At 42.9% G+C, this 20,524-nt stretch overlaps 1 protein-coding gene across 1 annotated transcript in view; it reads right to left on the bottom strand.

Moving 5' to 3' along the window:
* The window catches only part of trim9 (tripartite motif containing 9), a 131,346-nt gene that overhangs the window by 33,090 nt on the left and 77,732 nt on the right, over positions 1-20,524 (bottom strand). Inside the window, exons 4-6 of the mRNA XM_041214189.1 lie at positions 17,831-17,941; positions 17,109-17,262; positions 11,185-11,330 (exon numbers count right to left, since the gene is read on the bottom strand). Of these exons, the coding sequence (XP_041070123.1) occupies positions 11,185-11,330; positions 17,109-17,262; positions 17,831-17,941 (411 nt within the window). The remainder of the gene's footprint in view (positions 1-11,184; positions 11,331-17,108; positions 17,263-17,830; positions 17,942-20,524) is intronic.

Below are 20,524 nucleotides of genomic sequence, written 5' to 3'. Positions count from 1 at the left end.
TGCACTTGCGTGGTGCTCAGATCTCCATTGCAATACGTGGTCAGCTACGTCAACCGTAAGGGGTTCCATTCTGTGAAGATGCAGCGGGTGTGCGACCATCACAAACGCATCCTGCAGGTCTGCGCGTGCTTTTCAGGGAGAGTGCACAAATCCTAAATTCTCAGTTGTTCACAGATCCCTGACGTCTTCCAGGGTCCACGGAGGCTGCACAAATAGCTCCTCGGAGATAGGGGTACCTGCAGAGGACATGGCTGATGTCACCCGTGCGTAGATCTCAGGCTGTAGCAGAACAAAGACACAATGAGGCTCATGCTGCAACTAGCATCTTGGTGGAGCAAGCCATCAGGATGCTTAAAATAAGGTTCCGGTGCCTGAACCGGTCTGGTGGAGCCCTGCAATATAGTTCACAGAGGGTGTCACTCATTATCGCCGTGTATTATCGCCCTTCACAACCTGGCACTACAACAGGGAGAGGAGCTGGCTGAGGAGAAGATTGAAGAGCTGATGGTCTCCTCCGATGAGGAAGACATCGATGGGGATGAGGATGAGGAGGACGTAGACAGGGATGAGGGTGAGGAGGACGTAGACAGGGATGAGGGTGAGGAGGACGTAGACAGGGATGAGGGTGAGGAGGTCCTTGAAGGCGACAATGACGGCGATGAGGCCATTGCACTGGCCAGACAAGATAGGTGCACGCGGGAGGCCCTCATAGCTGCTAGTTTTGTGGAGGATGATGAAGATATGCAGTAAGGAGACATCACAGATCCTCATGTTTCATCTGTGAATGTCTGACTCCAGTCTGGCTTATGGGAGTGCACATTCCCTCTGTGATAAGGCTCCTGTCATGGGGAAGCAACGGAGGCCCTAAAAGTCACGATTGCTGGAGGATGATGGTGATGACGACGACATGTAGTGAGGACAATTCACAGATCTTCACATAGCCACTGTGAACATCTGACTCCTGTCTGGCCAAGGGCAACTCACTTCTGCCCTATGATCAGGGTCATACCATAGAGATGCAGCTGTGAAACTTTAAATGCACCTGATCCTTTGTCAGCCTTTGGTCTGAAGGCTGCACAGGGAAGAGACCCTGGACTGAGACACCTGACTTTTACTTGTGCAGGAACCAAGGTTTCATATCTGAGTGGCAAAAACACAGCTCAACATGGAGCCATAGCCAGGGAGGCGGTCTTGGGTATTAATTTACAATAGTGAACATTATGCACAAGTGATTAATACCCATGTCCAGGCTATGCGACTACACCCTTTTAATCCTCCTAACCCTGTCGCTACATCTTGGTGTTTCCTGGGCATCCACAGCAGAGATGCAGGCAACCTACTGACTGCTACGCCCTGTCTATGATGACCTTGGCGGGCGTGCTCTGCAGGGCCAAGACCTGGAGGGCCCCAGCCTACTTTCGGAGTCCTGCTATGTGGCAGTGGCACCCTCCTTGGTTTGTAGATCTGGAGCTGCTGAGGTCACAGGAAGAGGGGATTCGGATGGGCCAGACATTCCCAGATTCACCTGGGTGGATGGCCCTGAGGGGGTGTGCACCTGCTGATCCTCCTCCTTATGGGTGCCCAAGGGTCCCAGGCTGATTCCTTGAGAAGGGGCAGCTGGAGTGAGATCAAGCTTCTCTGCACCTCTCTTGCGTATACACTGTTGGAGGCCAACTACCACGTCAGTGATGGAGTTCAGCCCATGCAAGTACAGGAGCAATGTCCTGGACCAAGGTCTCCATGGCAGCTGCGATCCTACATCAGTGCATTGGCATGCCGGCGCTATCACCTCAGTCTGAAAGTGGTTGAACTTCTCTATCATGTGTTGCAATCTGAGGAGTGCAGCTGCACTCCAAGGTGTAAAGGAACACCCAGGGTGTAAAGGAACACCCAGGGTGTAAAAGAGTGTCTCCCTGCCTATGGCTCCTTGGTATGATGAGCAGTGTCTGTCACTCAGATGCGAAACCTTGGTTCCCGCATAAGAAAAAGGCAGGTGTCTCAGTCCAGGTCTCTTCCTGGTGTTCCAAAGCTTGCCTTTGCAGCTCCAGCAACTGAGGTATGACTGAGTCCAGAGGCTCATCATCTGACTTAGACTCAGCAAATTTCTGGCCTCCAGCAGTCCTCAGAGTGCTGGAGATCTGGGAAGCCCCTGCCACCACCTGTTGTGGATCAGACAGTGCATAGTGTTCACTAGATGGTGATCCTGAGGCTACTCTAAAGCTAGGTCCCACTGAAGTGTGCATCTCTGCGCTGGTGGAGAGCATGGGTGAGCGCTGTGATGGGTCTTCAATGAAGGAGCTTTCAGATTCCTCTGTTTCTTTGGGGCTTGATTGGAGGCCCTGGAACGTGGACTCCATCGGTTGTCTCTCAGATGCGCTTGTGAATGCATGAAGAGATAATTAGTGCATGGCAGTGGCCTGTGAAACAGGACACATCACTCACAGCAAGGCTGTCTGATGAATGTTGCATTTCTGGATTCTCACTTGCTAGAGCTCTGCTGACCTCACCGTCAGCACAGGAACAGTCCAGATCCTCACCAACTAGCTGGATAGTTCTATTTTCAAAGTCCTTGAGGAGCTTGACTTCAGGCATTCCTCCACCAGTCTGTGACCTCTCCCTCTCGTTGTGCGCCAGCTTGTTTTGCATGAATAGAGATGAAGAGTGTAAGCAGAACTCCTGTCAGGCCAGATGATAAGTATGCCTGACATGTGTGGGTAGTGAGTGGTCCCATGGACGGAATGAGGACAACCAAGGTGTGTGTAAGAGAGTGAATGGTGATGTCCCTTGAACTGGCAGTGAGATCCCAGTGGATGTGTGATGGGTTTGAGTGTGAGAGAAGAGCGACTTATCCTTTTTCAGCACTGGGCGGCTGGCCTCTTTCGTAGAGCATTGACTGCCACAGCCACCACCTCCCAAGCCCGATTGGTGATGTTGCTGCCCATCCTGCGGCCAAAGCAGGGGTAGAGGACATCATGCCGGGCTTCCACCGAGTCCAAAAGGCGTTCAAGGAACGCGTCATTAAACCGGGGGTCTGCAGTCTTCTTGCCTTTCAAGGCCATGTCTTCCATGCAGCAGTCGTAAGCTGGAAGCACAGAGGGGTGCGAGCAGTTGCACTTTAAATATGGCACCTGGTGTGAAGAAGTGGCGAAATTATGCTATGGCAGGAGAATGAGAGCCCACCCATCATCGAAATGGTGTGTTTCCTGGAATACATAATTAATGGACGATATGGCATGAAAAGCCGCCATTGCAGCCGGCGTGTTAAACGTCCTTTTCCTGCCTGTTATCGCACTTAGTGCAGATCTGGGACGATTCTACCCATAGCTTGGGTAACACTTTTAATGCAATCCATTGCCTGTTGCACGTGTAAGAAAGCAGAGGCAATAATGCCCAATGCTGTGCTTAACCCATTGTAAAATTCAAGTATATGTAGAAAATGAAAACAGTCTCAGGCATTTTTCCTCTACTGAGGATCAAGTTGCTTTCAATTCTAAAAACAAAAATCAGTTCAAGTTTTCCATTCTGAAAAAAAAAGACTATTTTTACAAGCATGTCCCTCAATTAAAATGCACATGGTGTACTTTCTAATCCTGCAAGAGTGCCATTGCAAAAATATTGGCATTGTCTGTTATGGGCTTGTTGTAAAATGTTTGAAAAGTTCTTTCACTGCTCCATCCTGTGTGTTGCAATGTCCACTTCTGGGATCATGGATAACCTAGCTTTAGATGCAGCTGCAGCTCTTGTAGAATGAGGTTTGAATACAATGATGTTGATTCCAGCTTTGATTGTAACATGACATATCCATCTGGCTACAATGGTCGTGGTTACCCTTTTGTGTAGTCTTTTGAAATGCACAAAAATGTTTTTCTCACCATTTCGAAGGTGTTCAATACGGAGCAAATATTCTCACAAATTTTCGCAGACACAAACATGGGTCTGATGGGTATGCTCTCAACCAGCTTTCCCTAGTTTGCTTTGCTTCAAAAGATCATTCATTTGAAAAATAAAGGATTAAGGAGTTTTTTTGCAAATTGCTTGACTAGTAGATGTATGGCCTGCTGATGCTGTGCAAACACCAAAGCAATTAACATACTTGTCTTCATTGACAAATCTTGAACAGTAAGTGACAAAAGAGGAGAAAGCTCCCAGAAGTAACGTAGCATAGGCTTCACATCCCACGTGGTATTATATCTTGGCACTGGTGGTTTGAGGTTTCCACACCTCTCATAAAACGAGTGACCAATGGATGAGAGCCCAAAGTGTGCCCCTCTGGCATTACAACCAAAGACAACAAAGCTGACTTTGCAGCGTTCCTGACACTGTAGCCCAATCCTTGAAATAATGAGGTCAACCTTTCTGAAACAGCTTGCACAGATGTTTGCAGTGGATTAATTTGTAATCTTCTGCACAAACCCATCCACTGCTTGATGTAAGTTGTGTACTGCTTCCTGGTCAATAGCTGCCAGCAGATTGGATGGTGTCGGCAGTTTCTGCTGAAAGGCCCTTGCCTTGTTGGTTTTTCCTGATAACCTGCAGGCTCATAAAACAGGTGGCATTTTGTTGAAGCAGGTTGAGAAATTAAATGCTTCATTGTTGGGAATATTAATGGTTTTTGCACTACTAAGTTCAACAGCCTTGCAAACCATGGCAGTGTTGGCCGTCTCAATACCATCATAAAACCCAACAACTTCCTCCCTTTCAATTTTCTATAAACATCTACTTATCACACAAAACAGGGAAATGCATATAAAAAATAGCTTTGCCAGGTGATTGAAAAAAGCATCTGTCTCCTGGGTCATTTTGCCGAGAAACATAATTTTCTACCTATGCATTTAAAAAGGATGCAAAAAGATCAACATCTGGTTTCTCATACAGCTAGCACAGCTACAGGAAAACAGCCTCATCTAGCTTCCATTCAAACTGATCACTGAATTTCCTTGACCTATCATCAGCTAAGACATCAGGCAAATGTTTTGCAGTGACCCAAATGTCTAGATATACACCATTTCCAGAAAATCTTGGCAAGTTCATTACATGCCTGTGATTTTGTTCCTCCCGTATTGTTAATGTATTCCATTGCAGTTGTGTTGTCTAGTTGTATAGCAATATGATTGTTGTGTACAGAAAGCTTGGAAGGCAAAGAAAGCAGCCTTCAATTCTAAGTAATTAATTTAATTTTTTTGCTTGTGCTGTCTCTTCAGAATTCCATTTTCCTCCAATGTGTGTGGCACCATTGGATGCAGCCTATCCTGATCTTGAGACATTGTTTGTGATGTGTGCTGTTGGTATCCCCGTATCAATGTTATTGACATATTGTCAAATCACCAAGTTAGCTCTTCATGAGCTGCAAGAGAAAAGATAATTTTTCTGTCAAAATGCCCTTTGTTTTCTTTCAAAGCTTTTTTTTTTCCTTTGAGCTCTCTGTAATGCAATGGCCCATATTGTACAACAGGGAAAGCAGCCACTAATCACAGAAGAAACAAACCCCATTAATGATGAATGTGAGGCCAACAAACGTTTGCAGAGACAACATATTTCTCCTGATTTTGCTTCAGTGAGGCTGACTTGCATTGAGGAGGTGTTCACTATAAATCCTACAAAAGTAATTTTATGTACAGGGTCAAGTACAGGTTTATGTAACCCAAAGTCAGATAGTAGTCGGGTAGTTTCTCTGACTACATCCATTGCTCCTTGTTTAATTTTGGCAACCAGTGAGGTATCATGTATTTACACAACTACGATATGACCATTGTTCCTCATAGTTGCAAAGGGTACAACTTCATGAACACATGAGATCCTGGGCTCAGCCCATTTGGTTAAGTTCTAAACTGCCATTTCCTCACGCATGACACCACATTTAAACTGCAGCCGCATGCACAGTCCTCAATGCTTGCGGCCCAGGACTGCTGCACAGAAGATATGGCCCCAAAAGCCAAGAAGAATGCAAGAAGGTGTTTTCTATGTTGTCTTGCAATTGGTACAGTACAGTATCTTTGAGGTATATTGAGGCTCTAAAGCAGTCCTTGGTGAGGAATTGTACAACAATATCTAAAGTATTTGTTTTAAATTAGTGGTGTTTTATGTTTGTTCAGATTTGATAGATCTAGAATCATGTGATATCCACCATTTTTCTTCAGTCAAGCAAGAAATATTGGAGACAAAGGACAGAATCATCCCAGATTTGCACAAAGTGTGGTAGTGTCCGGGGAAAAAAGTAGTTTTACCCGCTGGCCACATTGGAGGGTTTTCGCACCGTTTCAACCCATTCCCATCTCATTAATTACGTGGCCAAAGAAAACATGCCGTCTTGCTGGCGGACGGGCTCAGATTTGCCCACCATGCTGTTAACTTGCCATTTCCTACGCAGGACACCACATTTAAACTGCAGCCGCGTGCACAGTCCTCAATGCTTGCAGCCCAGGACTGCTGCACAGAAGATATGGCCCCAAAAGCCAAGAAGAATGCAGCCCCTCTCATCCCTGGGATGCCTTCTGGACATCATGGAGACCCACCGCGATGTCTTCTACCCCGCTCTGGCTGCAGAAGGCCCAGTCTCACTACTCTGGCTTGGGAGGCAGTGGCAGAGGTGGTCAGTGCCAACGCTGCACACAAGAGGCCGGCCATCCAGTGCAGAAAGTGGATTAATGATCTCATACGTGCTGCCAGGGTAAGACAACCATCTTATCACTAAACTCACAGACTCAAGCCCATCACACATTCACTGGCATCTCACTCACTGCGGCTCAAGGGACATCACCAGTCACACATACACACCCTCAAATCTTCATCTAGCCTCATCTCTCTGCAGACTGCCTCCTCAGGCCTCATCATCTTGAGACCACTTGCACGAATCAATATGTGTCTCCACACACACCCTGGGATAGCGTCATTCCCCCGTACAGCCCTCGCCCTGCAGCCTCTTCCCTTGCCTGAGGGCACTTCTCCCCTTTCCCCAAGCAAGCCCTAACCCTGTAGCCTTACGGCTACTCTGGTAGGTAGAGACCGGCCCGTGAGCTCCCTGCCCTAATAATGAAACAGTGCTGCCTGCGAAGCCTGGTGCTGATGACTGCGAGTGCTGCCCAAAGCAAGGCAAGCAAACAAACCTCGAAGTGAAGTGCAGCTCGCCAGGTGCACGTCACTTATGCACAGTTGTGAAACACATCAGTGTACAATCACACCGACGTGCCCAGATGATTCAGCTGGGGGGTTGATTCCGGCGAGCAGGACTTATAATGAGATGCTAAAGTATTGAAATTAGTTTCTCGATGTGCAGCAGTGGGAAGCACGGCCTGCCATTGACAGATGGAGTTGATGATCGCAAAATGGTTTTGTGACAACGTAAAACCTATTTCTGGCCTTCTCACTATATTGTAAGCCCCCCTCCCCTCATGACATCCGACACCAACAGGGCCGGAAATTTCTGGTCAAAGTCTCCATGCTTGGGCATAAGCCGGGAACTTCTGGTCCCACCCACCACCAGGATCTTCTGGTCCCGCCAAAAGTCAATGGACTTCTGGGCCCGCCACGCTCCCCATGGTGGTTCCCGTCATGGTGGGGCTGGAAAATCCCAGCCATAGTCTTTTCAGTCACACCTTTGCTTTGAAGTTTAAAAATTTCCTCATCAACAGGTTTAATTTCTTCACTGTTCAGATTGTGTGGTTGAGGTATAAAAACTTGCTTGGCTGGGTTGTTAATTTCAAATTCCAATTCCTGTGCAGAAACAATGTTCAAAATGGCTTCATCCAATGTTATAGTTTCCTATGCATCTTTATGGCTGCTCAATCAAAATCTGAGATGCTCAGTTTCAGTTGTGGCATGAAAATAAAGCCATACACCTTCACTTATTTGGGATGCATTAGTACAGGTTAATTCTGGTTGAGGTGCTTCCCCCGTTAGATAGCACCCATCCAGCATCCCGATATTTCTGACAAGGAAAAAGCCTGCTTGCATTACCTGTCAAGGGGCTGAGATTTGGATTGTAGCGTGGTCTAAATGGACTATAGCTTTGCATCACACCTGCTGTCTTTCATTCCTCAGCCATTTCTTTCAGTCTTATGGTGATCATCTCTGAACAACCACTGTGTTGTCTTTACACTTGGCTTGCACAGATGTGTGCATCTTGAGTTGTGATCAGGCTTTATTAGGTCTTTCCTGAGTTGGTTCAGCTCGACGCTGGCATTGGCTCGCAGAGCAGTAGCTTCCTGCTGGGTTTCATTAAGGGTACTGTCATTTGTAGATTTCAAGAAAGCTGTGATCCCCTTCATAAGGAGCCTTTGGCACCTCTGAAGTTCCATGTCCAAACTGCGGACCAAGTGATTCAAGTTTGGGAATTGCAGTTGCCTGGCTTGAGGTACTTCTGGCATGTTTCCAACATATACTTCTCCTCAAAAGGACTCGTAAGAAGAACACTCACACTCCCCACACGTTCATCACTCAGTGCCTATCCTCCTCAGAGGGGGGTACAAATCTGGATGCAAAGCCAATTGGTTTGTTTTCATGTTGTTTTGTAGTTTTGTCACCAACAGCCAACTGATTTATCATGGGTGGTCCATCTTTGACTAGCAAAGCACTAGGTTTAGACCTAGTATCAGGTGATTCATCAGAATCTGAAACTACTGCTCCAGTAACTGCTCTGCTTGAGTGTATGACATAATCATACTCATCATAATCAGTGCTCCCATTTTCCTGTTCAGCATAGACATCTTAGCTTATTGAGTCAAGAGTATTGCTAATAATCAGCCAAGTCTTCATGTGGGCCTGCTTGAGTGTGATGACTTCTTCCTGTCTGATGTGACTCACTTGCACTCCCACTGGTACTACCACAGCTGCCACTACCGGCATAATTATTGGCACACAGAGCTTCAACCAGAGTTTTCAGGTGCTTGTTTTCCTCTCTTGACTCTAGGAACATTGCTTCCAAGCATTCCCTGTGACAATCAATAGTCCTTTTCTGTCTCTGACTTCTTGGGTCCGGCAGCTTTGACTTTAATTTTCCCACCTGACTGTGGAGCTGGCTGCTAGAGTCTTTTTTTTGGCGGCTTGCGCTTCACACTGCCCGCTGAGTTATTGCCTCCCCATGGGGTCGGCATTGCTCCAACTCTGAGTTGCAAGGATGTTGCTGGAATCTTCAGGTTCTCAGTTCTGTGTTTCTTTCATTGTCTTTCTTCAAAAAAGAACTCTAAAAAATTTGCACAAAAATAGCAGCATTTTTCTTAAATAGTTGGATAAATCCCACAGTCTTGTGCTTTGCAACATGGCGGACGAACTGGATGTACATGCGCGAACAGGATCTCACGTTATTTCGAACACCTTTACAAAATAAAATGTACCTACAATCATGTCCAACAAAAAGCAATGGTGCTTCAGGCATCTGAAAATGACGCATTTGGACCTTTTCCAATTGGGTAAAACTACCACATCAAAGAAACAAACAAAAAACAATAGCTCAACAATAATCAACAGTTGAGATGTTACAATATAAAGTTACATAAAAAAACAGAAGTGGAGACAAAAACCATTAACAACTAGTTATAGGAAGCAATTTCAGATTTTAGTTCTGATATTGGAACTACAAAAAGCATTTGATTACATGTGGAAGAGAGAAGAGAACCAAAGTAATTGCTGTTAATCCAATCAGGTTTCAAAAAAAAGTTTTCTCTTTCTACAGATGCTGCCTGTCTTGCTGAGTATTCCAACATTTCGTGTGTTTATTTCAAAAAACCCAACTTTTCCTATATTATACTTTACCAAATCAAAGAATTGTATAGTTTCACTGGCCTTTCTAGAGGGAAGCAACTAAGATCACTATATAAAGTGTGAATATATGTCCAACATCAAAAGCTTTCATGAAAAAAAACTCAAGTTTGCTCTTCTGTTTCCAAATTTCTTCTGTAAGTTTTGTATTCCATGTATGTGTCTGTATCATAAATGTTTACATACTGACTTAAATTCTGAAATGCTGACAAATAGCTTCAAAATACAGGTTCTACATGATTTTAGCTAAACCCAAACAGGGACAGAGATCATGAAGGTAAGGTGCAAGTGAGAGATAGCTCAAGGTAATGATATTTATTATCCTACTGACTAACTAATATCTAATTAACATGTGGGTTTAATGAATCTCTTTTCACATGGTTATAGTAATTTATTTTCATAAAAATATAAAGTTGCAGAACAAAACACTTCATATTCTGTTAATAGAATTCTAATTAAGCCCTTTCTCAGCCATACTTTAGTAACGATTGTTATTTGATTTACATGAATGGGCTGAAGGGAGTTTTGCGCATTTGTTCGATGGATACATCCCAATGATGGTTTCACAGTGGGGGAAACTTACATTTTGCCATTACATGGTTCTAAGTATCATGGTAATGGAGCAACCTTTGCACGTTAATTTTCGAACAAATTCAATGCTCCTTAAAATGGAAATCTCATCACGTTTCACTTTGTTAAATTTAATTTATACTTTGGATGCTTTAGAAGAATGCTGATGGGAGAATGTGAATTTTCAGTATAAAATACTTCAGTACCTAGAAATTCTGAAAAAAGATTTGAATAAGTCAAATTCACTTTCAACATTGAATTTGCACTTTGCTGTTATTTTACAGCGTTTAACTTAAATTAGATAATTTTTTTACACAAAAACAACTTTGCAATTACAGTTGCAGGAGTCTTCCCTCAAAGTGAAGACCTACTTTTCAGGAATAGTCATTGTTGCAAAAAGCAGCTTCCTAAGCAGCTACCATTCTCATAGAATAACATATCTTTTCTGGCTCTGGGTGCCTAATCCAAGTTAGGAAAATGTAGCACTATTTTGATGTTGCTGTGTAACGTGCAAAGCTACTCATCTATGTAAATCACATCAATCGGGTTATTTTCCAGAGTCCAATGAAGAAGGTATAATAATGTTCAATTACATCAGTCTAAATGATTTCCTAGGCTTCAGTTCAACATTACCATTAGCAAAAAGCCTCAATCTATGTAACTTTATAATGATGAGGGCATAAAATCGAAAGAAGCAAATATAGTTTACATTCATTGCAAATACTGCTTCACATTCAAACACACCTCCTCTGCATGCAGTGTGTCAGGAAAGCACTTTGCCTTCTTCAAAAGAAAAAGGATATCACACATCTCCTTGGTTCTCAATTATTTTCATCCATGATTGCATTCTGCAAGACTTACTCTAAATTGGCCGCCATTTCCATCATCTAGTTCTAGAATGTAGCCTTCTACTTGAACTAACGAGAGTGGTGGCTGTTTCCAGGACAACGTAGCACTGTTGTTGCGAGTACAACATTCTTCCAGCTGCAGGATTGGGGCTGATGGCACTGGAGAGGGAACTAAGCAGAAATGAGTGTAACTGTTGCTTCTGGAAAATTGCAAATAACTATTCTCAACATGGCAATTGACTTACCGGCTGGAGTTTAGCCAGAGGACCATTAGGCCATATTTAAGCTGTTGGAATTGCAGGAGTCAGAGAAAAAGATCCACAGTGCTGATGGTTACAGTAATTTTTGCAGACTCAGTAATATCTGATCAATTGTTGTACTATGTATGTCATGTGTGCTTGGAGGTGACTACAAGTAACAACCTTGGCAGAATTACAGTTCTTCTTTGGATGCCTGGCTAAGCCCTTTGTGTTATTCATTTGGTCATATTTTGTAAAAACTTACAGCAACTGCAAAAAGCTAGAGCTCATCATTATAAAACCCTAATATTTGATTTTTAAAACCTGTACTCGGGACTGTAAATTAGAAACCAACCAACTGCACTGTTCTTATTTCGATGGGCATTATTCTCACTATTCCATAAATCATACCAGTGAAAAAATGTATTTTACAGCCAGAAAATATAGCTCTATGGCATGCATTCAGATTTCACTTAAAACGACTGCTCATTTTAAAAAAAATGCAAAAGATGGCAAGACATTCCAATTCTATTTTGCAGCCCTCAACAAGAGAGACCTAACTCACTCTTTGGAGAACCAGTGAATTATAGATCTTTTATACTGAAAGAATAGCACATGGTTACTGATATAAATGTATGTAAAAAGGCCTACGGAGAAGCTTTTAATTCGAGAATTGAACTATTTCTTGGAATTTCTTTTGAAAAATTAATCTGCATCTAATTTAGTTAATCCTAATCTAACATGATGTGCAGGTCAGCTGCCATATTTTAAAAAATCTTTTGTTATAGAAGAGAGCCAAGCACCACCATTAATTAATTGTTTCAAATTTCAGATACTGTATTCGTTACCGCAAGCAGATAGAGTCATAGAGTTTTTACAGCATGGAACAAGTCCCTTTGGCCCATCATGTCTGTGCCGGTCATCAAGGCTCTAATCTACTCTAATCTCATTTTCCAGCACTTGGCCCGTAGCCTTGTCCTATGGGTTAATAACTTTCAATTTTTAATTCAGATCTATTTGGAGATTTTAAAATTTAAAAGTTCAAACTGTAATTGTGGAAGATCCAGGTGCTTATTAAGTGTCAGCAAAGAATTCATGATGATCCCAAATATTAAGGCAGTCCTGTCATTCATCACCAGCTCCCTCTTTTGAGAATTTATGTATTTCTAAATGTTCCTTTTAATAATTTCAAACTTTACATTAGGGTAAGAGTTTACTGAAGATGGATTACTTTCGACAAAATAAATCAATTTGTTTTGCATAACTGTCTTTACACTTTCGTATAGATTTTATGAATGGTACTTTTGATAAAAAGGAAGCTCAAGAAATCATGAAGTCAAAAGGATTCACAGTACTGAAACACAAATGCAATAGTAAGTTTAGAAGCAAAATATTGTGGATGTTGGAAATCTGAAACGAACACAGAAAATGCTTGAAAAACTCAGAAGGTCTGACAGCATCTGTGGAGAGAGAAACAGTTGACGTTTCAAGTCTGTATGACCCCCTAGAGGGTCATATGGACTCGAAACGTCAACTTTGTTTCTCTCGCCACAGATGCTGTCAGACCTTGAGTTTTCCAGCGTTTTCTGTGTTTCTTATAGTAAGCTTAGGAAGTTGAGGGGTGATTTTGTTTTACTCATTCATTCATGGGAAGTGGGTGTCATTTATTACCCAGCCCGAATTGCTTTTGAAAAGGTGGCAATGAGTTGCCTTCTTGAACCGCTGCAGTTCATGTGGTGTAGGAACACCCACAGCGCTGTTAGGAAGGAAGTTATGGGATTTTGACCAAGCAATAGTGAAGGAATGGTGATATAGATCAATGTCAGGATGGTGTGTGACTTGGAGGGGAACTTGTAGGTGCTCCCATAAATCTGCTGCTTTTGGCTTTCTCGGAAGTAGAGGTTGCGGTTTTGGAAGGTGCTGTTGAGGGAACCTTGGTGAGTTGCTGCAGTGCATTTTGAAGATGGTATACACCACATCGGTGGTGGAGGGAGTGTATGTTTAAGGTTGTGGATAGGGTGCCAATCAAGCGGGTTGCTTTATTCTGGATGGTGTCATGCTTCTTGATCTAACTGAGGTGCTTAAAATGATAAAGGAATTTGTTAGGCTAGGGAAGGCATTTCACCTGGTGGGGGAATCCAGAACGAGGGAGCATAATTTTAAAATTAGATCCATGCCATTAACATGTAAAAGCAGGAAGCATATTTCCCACGCACAAGGTAGTAGAAATCCAGAATAAATATTCTACCTGAAGAGGATTCATGCAGTAAAGTATAAAAAAGTAAGACTTAAGCTTTAAAGTTCATAAGGATTCAAAATGAAAAAAAAATCACTGAAATAGATGCTGTGCTTGATAAAATATTGAGCCAAATTGAAGAATTAAGCAGTGTGATGTCAATGTGAAACATATCAGCACTTAAATTATACTTCACATCACTAACTTTATGGTTTCACTCATTATGCAATATCTTTGAACCTGTGTGCAAAGCTCATGAACCTTAATGTAATTGCCCAGTCAACCTCTGCCTGTGCTCAATTCATTCAGTAGGGCTGGGGTCATCATGATTCCTGAAACTGTCCTTTGTTATTCAATCTACATAATACTTATACAGAAAAGTCAAACCCTTCCCCCTCCTTTCCCTTGCAGGTACAGCTCATTACCCAAGCCTATTGGTCAAACCAAAGTACTCCACCAATGAATAAAGCCGCATTTATGTGGACCTAAGAGGGGTGCTTTGTGCCAATGTTCCCTGATTGTTGATCTCATGCACCTGGCGCCAGCTTCAAATATAAATTTGCAGTTTTTCTGAGACAAGCCATCAGGAAGAATCAGTGGGGAAAAGTCTTCCTGGTGACTGGTCCCAATAAATCTACAAAGCTTACACTGAGGCCCAGATTTTTGCCACGACAAGGTGAAAATCCCAGGAATGGCCGAAATTTCTAAGTCCCGCCCCTGAATCCTTGTGCGAATTTGGGATGGAATCACGGAGGCAGCTGGCCATTTAAATCACCAGTTTCCTCTACTGAATTGGGATTTTTGAACTCTAGCTGCATGAATCCTGGAGTGCACAGAACAGACCAGATAGGAGGAGGTCTGAACTTGGCGAATTCTTTGGATAGCCAGGGTACCCCTTTGAAGAGGTAAGGTGCCCATATGGATAGGGTCCTGGGACACAATCGGGAGAACTAAGGCGCCCTTGTTGAAAATTAAACATGATTGTGCAGTTTTTATGCACAAATTCATTGGAACTGTCCAGCTGTCAAGGGAACTGTCCAGGAATTGTCTAAGCTGTCAAGAAACTGTGCAGGGATACTAGGTGAATTGACATGGAGGTGGTTGTGGAAAAAGGGTGGTGGGGGGGAGGGGGCATGGTTGGCATGGATGGGACACAGGAAGTTTGTGAGGGATTTTTTTTTGTTTGATTATTTTAAAAAATCTTTTATTTATTTAAACACGGTGCCGGAGCACGGAGGCAGACCTTGCGCCCAGCCCGCCTTCACACCTGTTCTGGGGTTGCCCACCCTGAATCCTATTTCAGCCCACATCCACCACCCTCCCCAGCTCCTGACCAAACACCTGACCCACAGGTGGACATTTTTAAAGGTTGGGTTTGCAGACCCCAGAAATCTCCTGACTCTGCACACCTGACCTGGGGGTGAAAATCTTGGCCTGGGTTGCTGCAGATGCAAGGTAGGAAGCTTAATTTCAATTATTGAATTTCTTACCATGCTCACACTTTATTCCATAATGCATTCCTTTCAAATGGCCATTTAACTCCCACCTGCTAATACAGTCCTCAAGAAAGATTCCTTTTATTTTGATCTCCTAGCTACAATTCTAAATACAGCCCTTAACTAAAAAGGAGCAAATAATGTCAAATTAGCTCCGACATCAACCTTCAACATCACATATATAATCAGTAATGTTTATATTACTAGTTAAAAAAAACGAAGTCTATATGAAACATTTTTTTTCCAATTACACTTGTTGAGCCATTCAAAAATATTGGAATACTTTTCCTTTAAGAGTCTGTAACTTTGGCTGAAATTTTCATCAAGTTTTCAAGTTCTTGCAAATGAAAAGGATTAAATTACAGATAGTCATAAAATTAGAAAGACAGTTGTGAACAAATAAATTTACGAAAAATCTGATTTACAGTCAGTTATTTCATAAAAGAAAAAATCTCAATTAATTTTATTAACCTGAGGCAAGATACCCCAACTGTAAGAGGGTTTGGACAAATTAATTACAGCAGCTTCTAACAGTAATATGGCAATAAGTCATAGCAAAAAAACAAACATTAGGGATATGTAATAGGTTAAAAAGGCTATTTTTGGAATCCAGTAGATTTTCCAAGTCATGAGTATATGTGATTACAATGTTCACACAATGCACACTTAACAATACTGCACTCTGTATCTGCCTCATTGTTACTTGTATATTTTTGACTAATTATTAATATTCATTTAATAATTATTTTTATGATGAATTACACTGTGGTACAGTATGGACTCTCTCCTATGGCACACTCCGGACATAAGGAAACTTAGACAGGAGTTGTATCACATCTATTACAAAGCCCAGGTAGACTAAAATGGCCTCCCAGTTTGGCTTTAGTGTGTATCAGAATCCGATCAGCACCTGAGTCCCAAGATGTGCTATCACCTTCATGTAGATGAGCACATTTAAAAACCTCCATAGCGGTAAACTATTTTAAGAAACGGGTTGCAGGTCTAAAAATCTTCTGTTGAAATATTCCCTTTTGATTCTTCTGAGCACAAGAAATGCCGTCCCTTCCTCCTCCCAACCTCAAAATTTTAAGTAAATGTTCTGTTGCTGTCCAAGAGCACAGGTTGCCATTCTACCTGTTATTCACCTCCTTTACTCTAAAAGTCATTACTGATAAAATTAAAATTATGGCATGTAATCACATTAAGATGACAAGTGTATTCTTTGCAAAAGTATGGAAACTGAGGGAGAAACCATAGAGATGAGTTAATAGCTATAATCAATCAATTTCCTGACCAAGTTATATTTGTTTTGGAAACCATAGTTGGTTTATCTAGCCAAAAAAAAGTTTATGCGCAGATCGTGGGCTGGATTTTCAATGTGGGATCTTGACTGGAATGTGATTTTTAAATGCAAATGGCCTAATTGACCAGGAATTGAGCTTGCAGCCCAAAATTAGAGGTGTCAAGCGCCTCCAGGAAATGGGTGCTGCCTGCCTGGTACCAATGGCAAAGACAGCAGCCATGCTTGGTGGGGGAGGTGGGGGGGAAATGCTGCTGTCTTGCCAATTAGAGCAGGCAGCTTCTGGGAAGGCTATGGAGGTGGACCAAGGCAGATAGCAGTCTTGCATGACAAGGTAAGAACCAGCAATCATGCCAACGATAGTTGGCCACGCAGATTTGATTCCAAGACAACAGCAGAGAAATTTATTTGGGTCCTGCAGTGAACCTGACAGAACTGCTTGGGTTTGCTAGAGAAAAATTTTGAAAGCGGCATTCAGGAATTGGCAGGGCCCTTAACAAACACCTTAAAAAGGTTAAAGGGCCATTAGCTGGCAGCAAGCACAATCCCCTCTACCTTGCCAGAGACGACCTCCAGGATCACGATTTTCAAAGCCTGCCTGCGCCAGGTCCCGACCCCGTGGCCCTTCGAAAATCCTGGCCCACATCTCCATGGACTGATCCCTACCTTTCATCTGTACGAAGTCCAACTGAAGGATAGTTTGTAGCAGTGATGCATTGTCCAGTGTTAAATCAAAGTCAGTATTCATGCGAGGTTGCAGTATGCCTTTTCCCCACTGTTCATCAATAAAGTGTACGCGCCTTATTAAAGCATCTGATATCTGTAAACAAACTTAACCAGTCAGAATTATACTCACATCCCCAAGTGATATGCATGTCATTAGAGCTACAACGCCAGACTTCAAAAATACTATAAGAATCTCTTATTTTCCATAATATATTTTAAGTTGAAATTGGGCGCACAACTGTGTCTTTCAGAGTTTTGAGGCAAGAATTTTAGAATATGATTACTTTTTGTTCAGTCTTAGTTATTGTAGCTTCTATTAGTTGTCAATAGTGAGGCCAGAATTAAATCAAACAATGTGCATTTTTCAAAAATGTTAGAAGTAAAAAATCCACACATTTTGATACACATAAATAAGTACACAAATTAATGAAATTATTTCTGCGTATTGGTTTTAATATAGAGACAAAAATCAAAGGCAAAAAGGCTTCCATTATGTGAGCCATGAGGCCATATTGATGTATGGATAATTTAGCAATTCTCCAAGCACTTGCTATATCTAGTTGCAACAGACAGGAACAAAATCAGGGGATCCTATGCAAATTGCTGAATATCATTGAATAGTATAATCAGTAATATGGGAGCACTGACAATTACACACTGACCTGTAAAAAGCCACTGGGGTCATTCTCCTTAATTACCTCCAAGCAGTATTCCATCAGGCCAGTTGTTTGGCGCAGTTTGACTGTGCAATGGCTGATTTGATCTCTGACCACCTACAAAGAAGGGACAACTATCACCAATCTCAGGATATTAATAGTTTGGGTATCAAGATATCAGAATGAATAATCCAACAGAAACAAATTATCCAACAGACAAAGGTTATGAGTTCAGTCATAATCTTGCTGAATAGCAGAATGAGCTGCATGGCTTATCTTGTGTGCTTTGTTATGCGACTGTAAGCAGATAAAGGTGTTTAAGTGTGAAAGTGATGGTGGATTGCACATCTCCTTAGGAACAGTTTGGACAGAAAAGTTTCTAGGATTTCTGTGCAGAGGTAATGAAATAATTGTTTGGTTCTGGGAAAAAAGACAAGGTTTCCTTCATTCTCCAGTCGGATAATTAAATCGGTGAACAATTTTGTTGCAAATTCATGATAAACAAAATAAATTACAAGGGCTGTAACCATTAGTCCATCTTGTTAAAAAGTTCACTGGAATAATCTTCCCATGAAATAAATCAATTAAAAAGATTTAAAATTCTAATTCCATTTCATTTTCAAGATATTAGAAAACAAATTCAAGAAAAACACTTTGTAGTTTGCAATGAGAAAAGATAAATAATCTAAAATTTTATTTTAAATTCTTAGTATAAAGTAACCAAAGTACACATGTTCTTATAACTCTTCTCTGAGCCAACTTCCCACTGAAATTAATAAAATAAGCAATTGAAAATAATTTACCCATGAAATGTTCTCAGTACTAAAGTTTATGCCTCTGCTTATTTTCAGAGCAGATGCAATAAACTGACAAACATTATTGTAGCCTGAGGAACGACACATTTCCAGATAGTGGGCAGAATTTAGATCTCCCGGCATGGGTCTTGACAGTGGACCTTGAAGCAAAAGGAACACCCAGTTGCGGTGCGAATGGCTGTCCAGCCAATAAAATATGCCTAGGCCAGGACCTGGCCAATAACATGGTAGGGATGGGCAGGAAGCCACTGAACCCACTGTCAGCTGACAGGACTGGAGGCCCAGATGCTATTTTTAAGCAGCACCCGGATATGCACTAATTAGCATTGGTGTGGCATCGGCTGAGACAAACCCCAGGAACATAACCTCAACCTCAGCCTTCCTTCTATTGACCCCCAGGAGCATCACCTCGACCTCAACCTTCAGCTGGAAAATGTCTAAGAGCAGACAATGCGTGGTCCCACATTTCAGGGATGCCTCCTTGCAGGTTCTCCTAGCAGTCAAGAGAACAGCATGAGATGCACTTCCCCACAAACAGCATCAACCTGCGCCCAATGCAGGAAAAGGGATGATGACATGTTCTGCACCACCAGGGCAAGCAGAATAGTGACATGAGATCTATGTGGCTCTCATGAGGGCAACAAACAATGTCTTCCAGTGAGGGGACGGACTGGGCAGGCAGTAGAGTACAGTGTAAAACACAGCAATAGATACATTATTAGACCTGGACATATGTGGGTCAGAGTCTACAGAATCCCATTGTTGTACAAGTGGCACGAGAATGGGAGCATGGGCAGGTTACTCAGGGGTCCCATTGTCTGTCACAAGGGTTTGCTGATAAGGGGGTTAAATTGTCCATTGAGCCGAGACTCATTCGCCCCTTATGTCTGCAGGGGAAAATGGCACCCAATGCCAAAGAACGTGTAAAGTTGTGGAGCAGTGTCTGACATAAGGATGCTCACACCTGCAGAAGAGGCAGCAGTGGAGTTGGCCAGACAGCAGGTTGGATGGGCAACCGCAGATGGCGAAGGAGTGCAGAGAGATGGGAGTGAGAAGGCCTCGAGCTTGGTGCTAACTACCTGGCAGAAAGCAGACATGTGTAACAGAGCGACGAGAAGAGGGATTGTAAATAAGGCAAACCTATTTCTTTCTGTTCTCCAATGCAGATCCTCTCATTCTGGAGGGACGGCCTGCTCCATTATCTATGCTCCTCTAGTCAACCTCTAAGGAGGAGGTTGTCAAAGCCTGAGGGTGCACTACCACACTTTTACCTGTACCCCCCACCAGTGCAGATATAGTCATCTCGGTAGTTATGCGATCATGTTTAGAATCAGGGGTCAATTCTGGTAAGCACATCATAGACACACTGGTGCAGCTGATGGAGGCTATGGCCTGATAGTTGGAACACTGATGGAGGCCAGGCACATGCTGAGCTCCAGGCTGATGAAGGAACTCTAGTCACAGCCACAAGAAACTTATGGGAGATGCAGAGACAGGCAGAGGAACATCTGGCAGAGCTGCCAGAGGCATTGTGCAGACATGCAGGGACACCCAGGCCATGAGTTCTCCCAAGACTCAGGTGGGCAAGTGCTTGACTCCCTCCATGGAGAGGTTGGCGATTATCAAGAACAACCAGATTCAGCAGACCACTCAGTGGATGCCAGTTATGTGTTCAGACCTGTGCGCCATCACTCTGGCCATGGGCTCTATGCAGTGGTGGCAAGGCGAGAGGTGGACGCGATGTGCCTGGGCTTCCCTCCAGAGGTTGGCACTCCTTCGCCATCTGCAGTTGCCTGTCTAACCCGCTGTCTGGCCAACTCCACTGCTGCCTCCTCTGCAGGTGTGAGCATCCTTATGTCAGACACTCCTCTGCCAGTAATCAGGG

Source organism: Carcharodon carcharias, chromosome 20, assembly GCF_017639515.1.
Source record: "Carcharodon carcharias isolate sCarCar2 chromosome 20, sCarCar2.pri, whole genome shotgun sequence".
NCBI lineage: Eukaryota > Metazoa > Chordata > Chondrichthyes > Lamniformes > Lamnidae > Carcharodon > Carcharodon carcharias.
The sequence above is the reverse complement of the archived record's forward strand: the minus strand, read 5'-3'. Positions and strand labels throughout refer to the sequence as shown.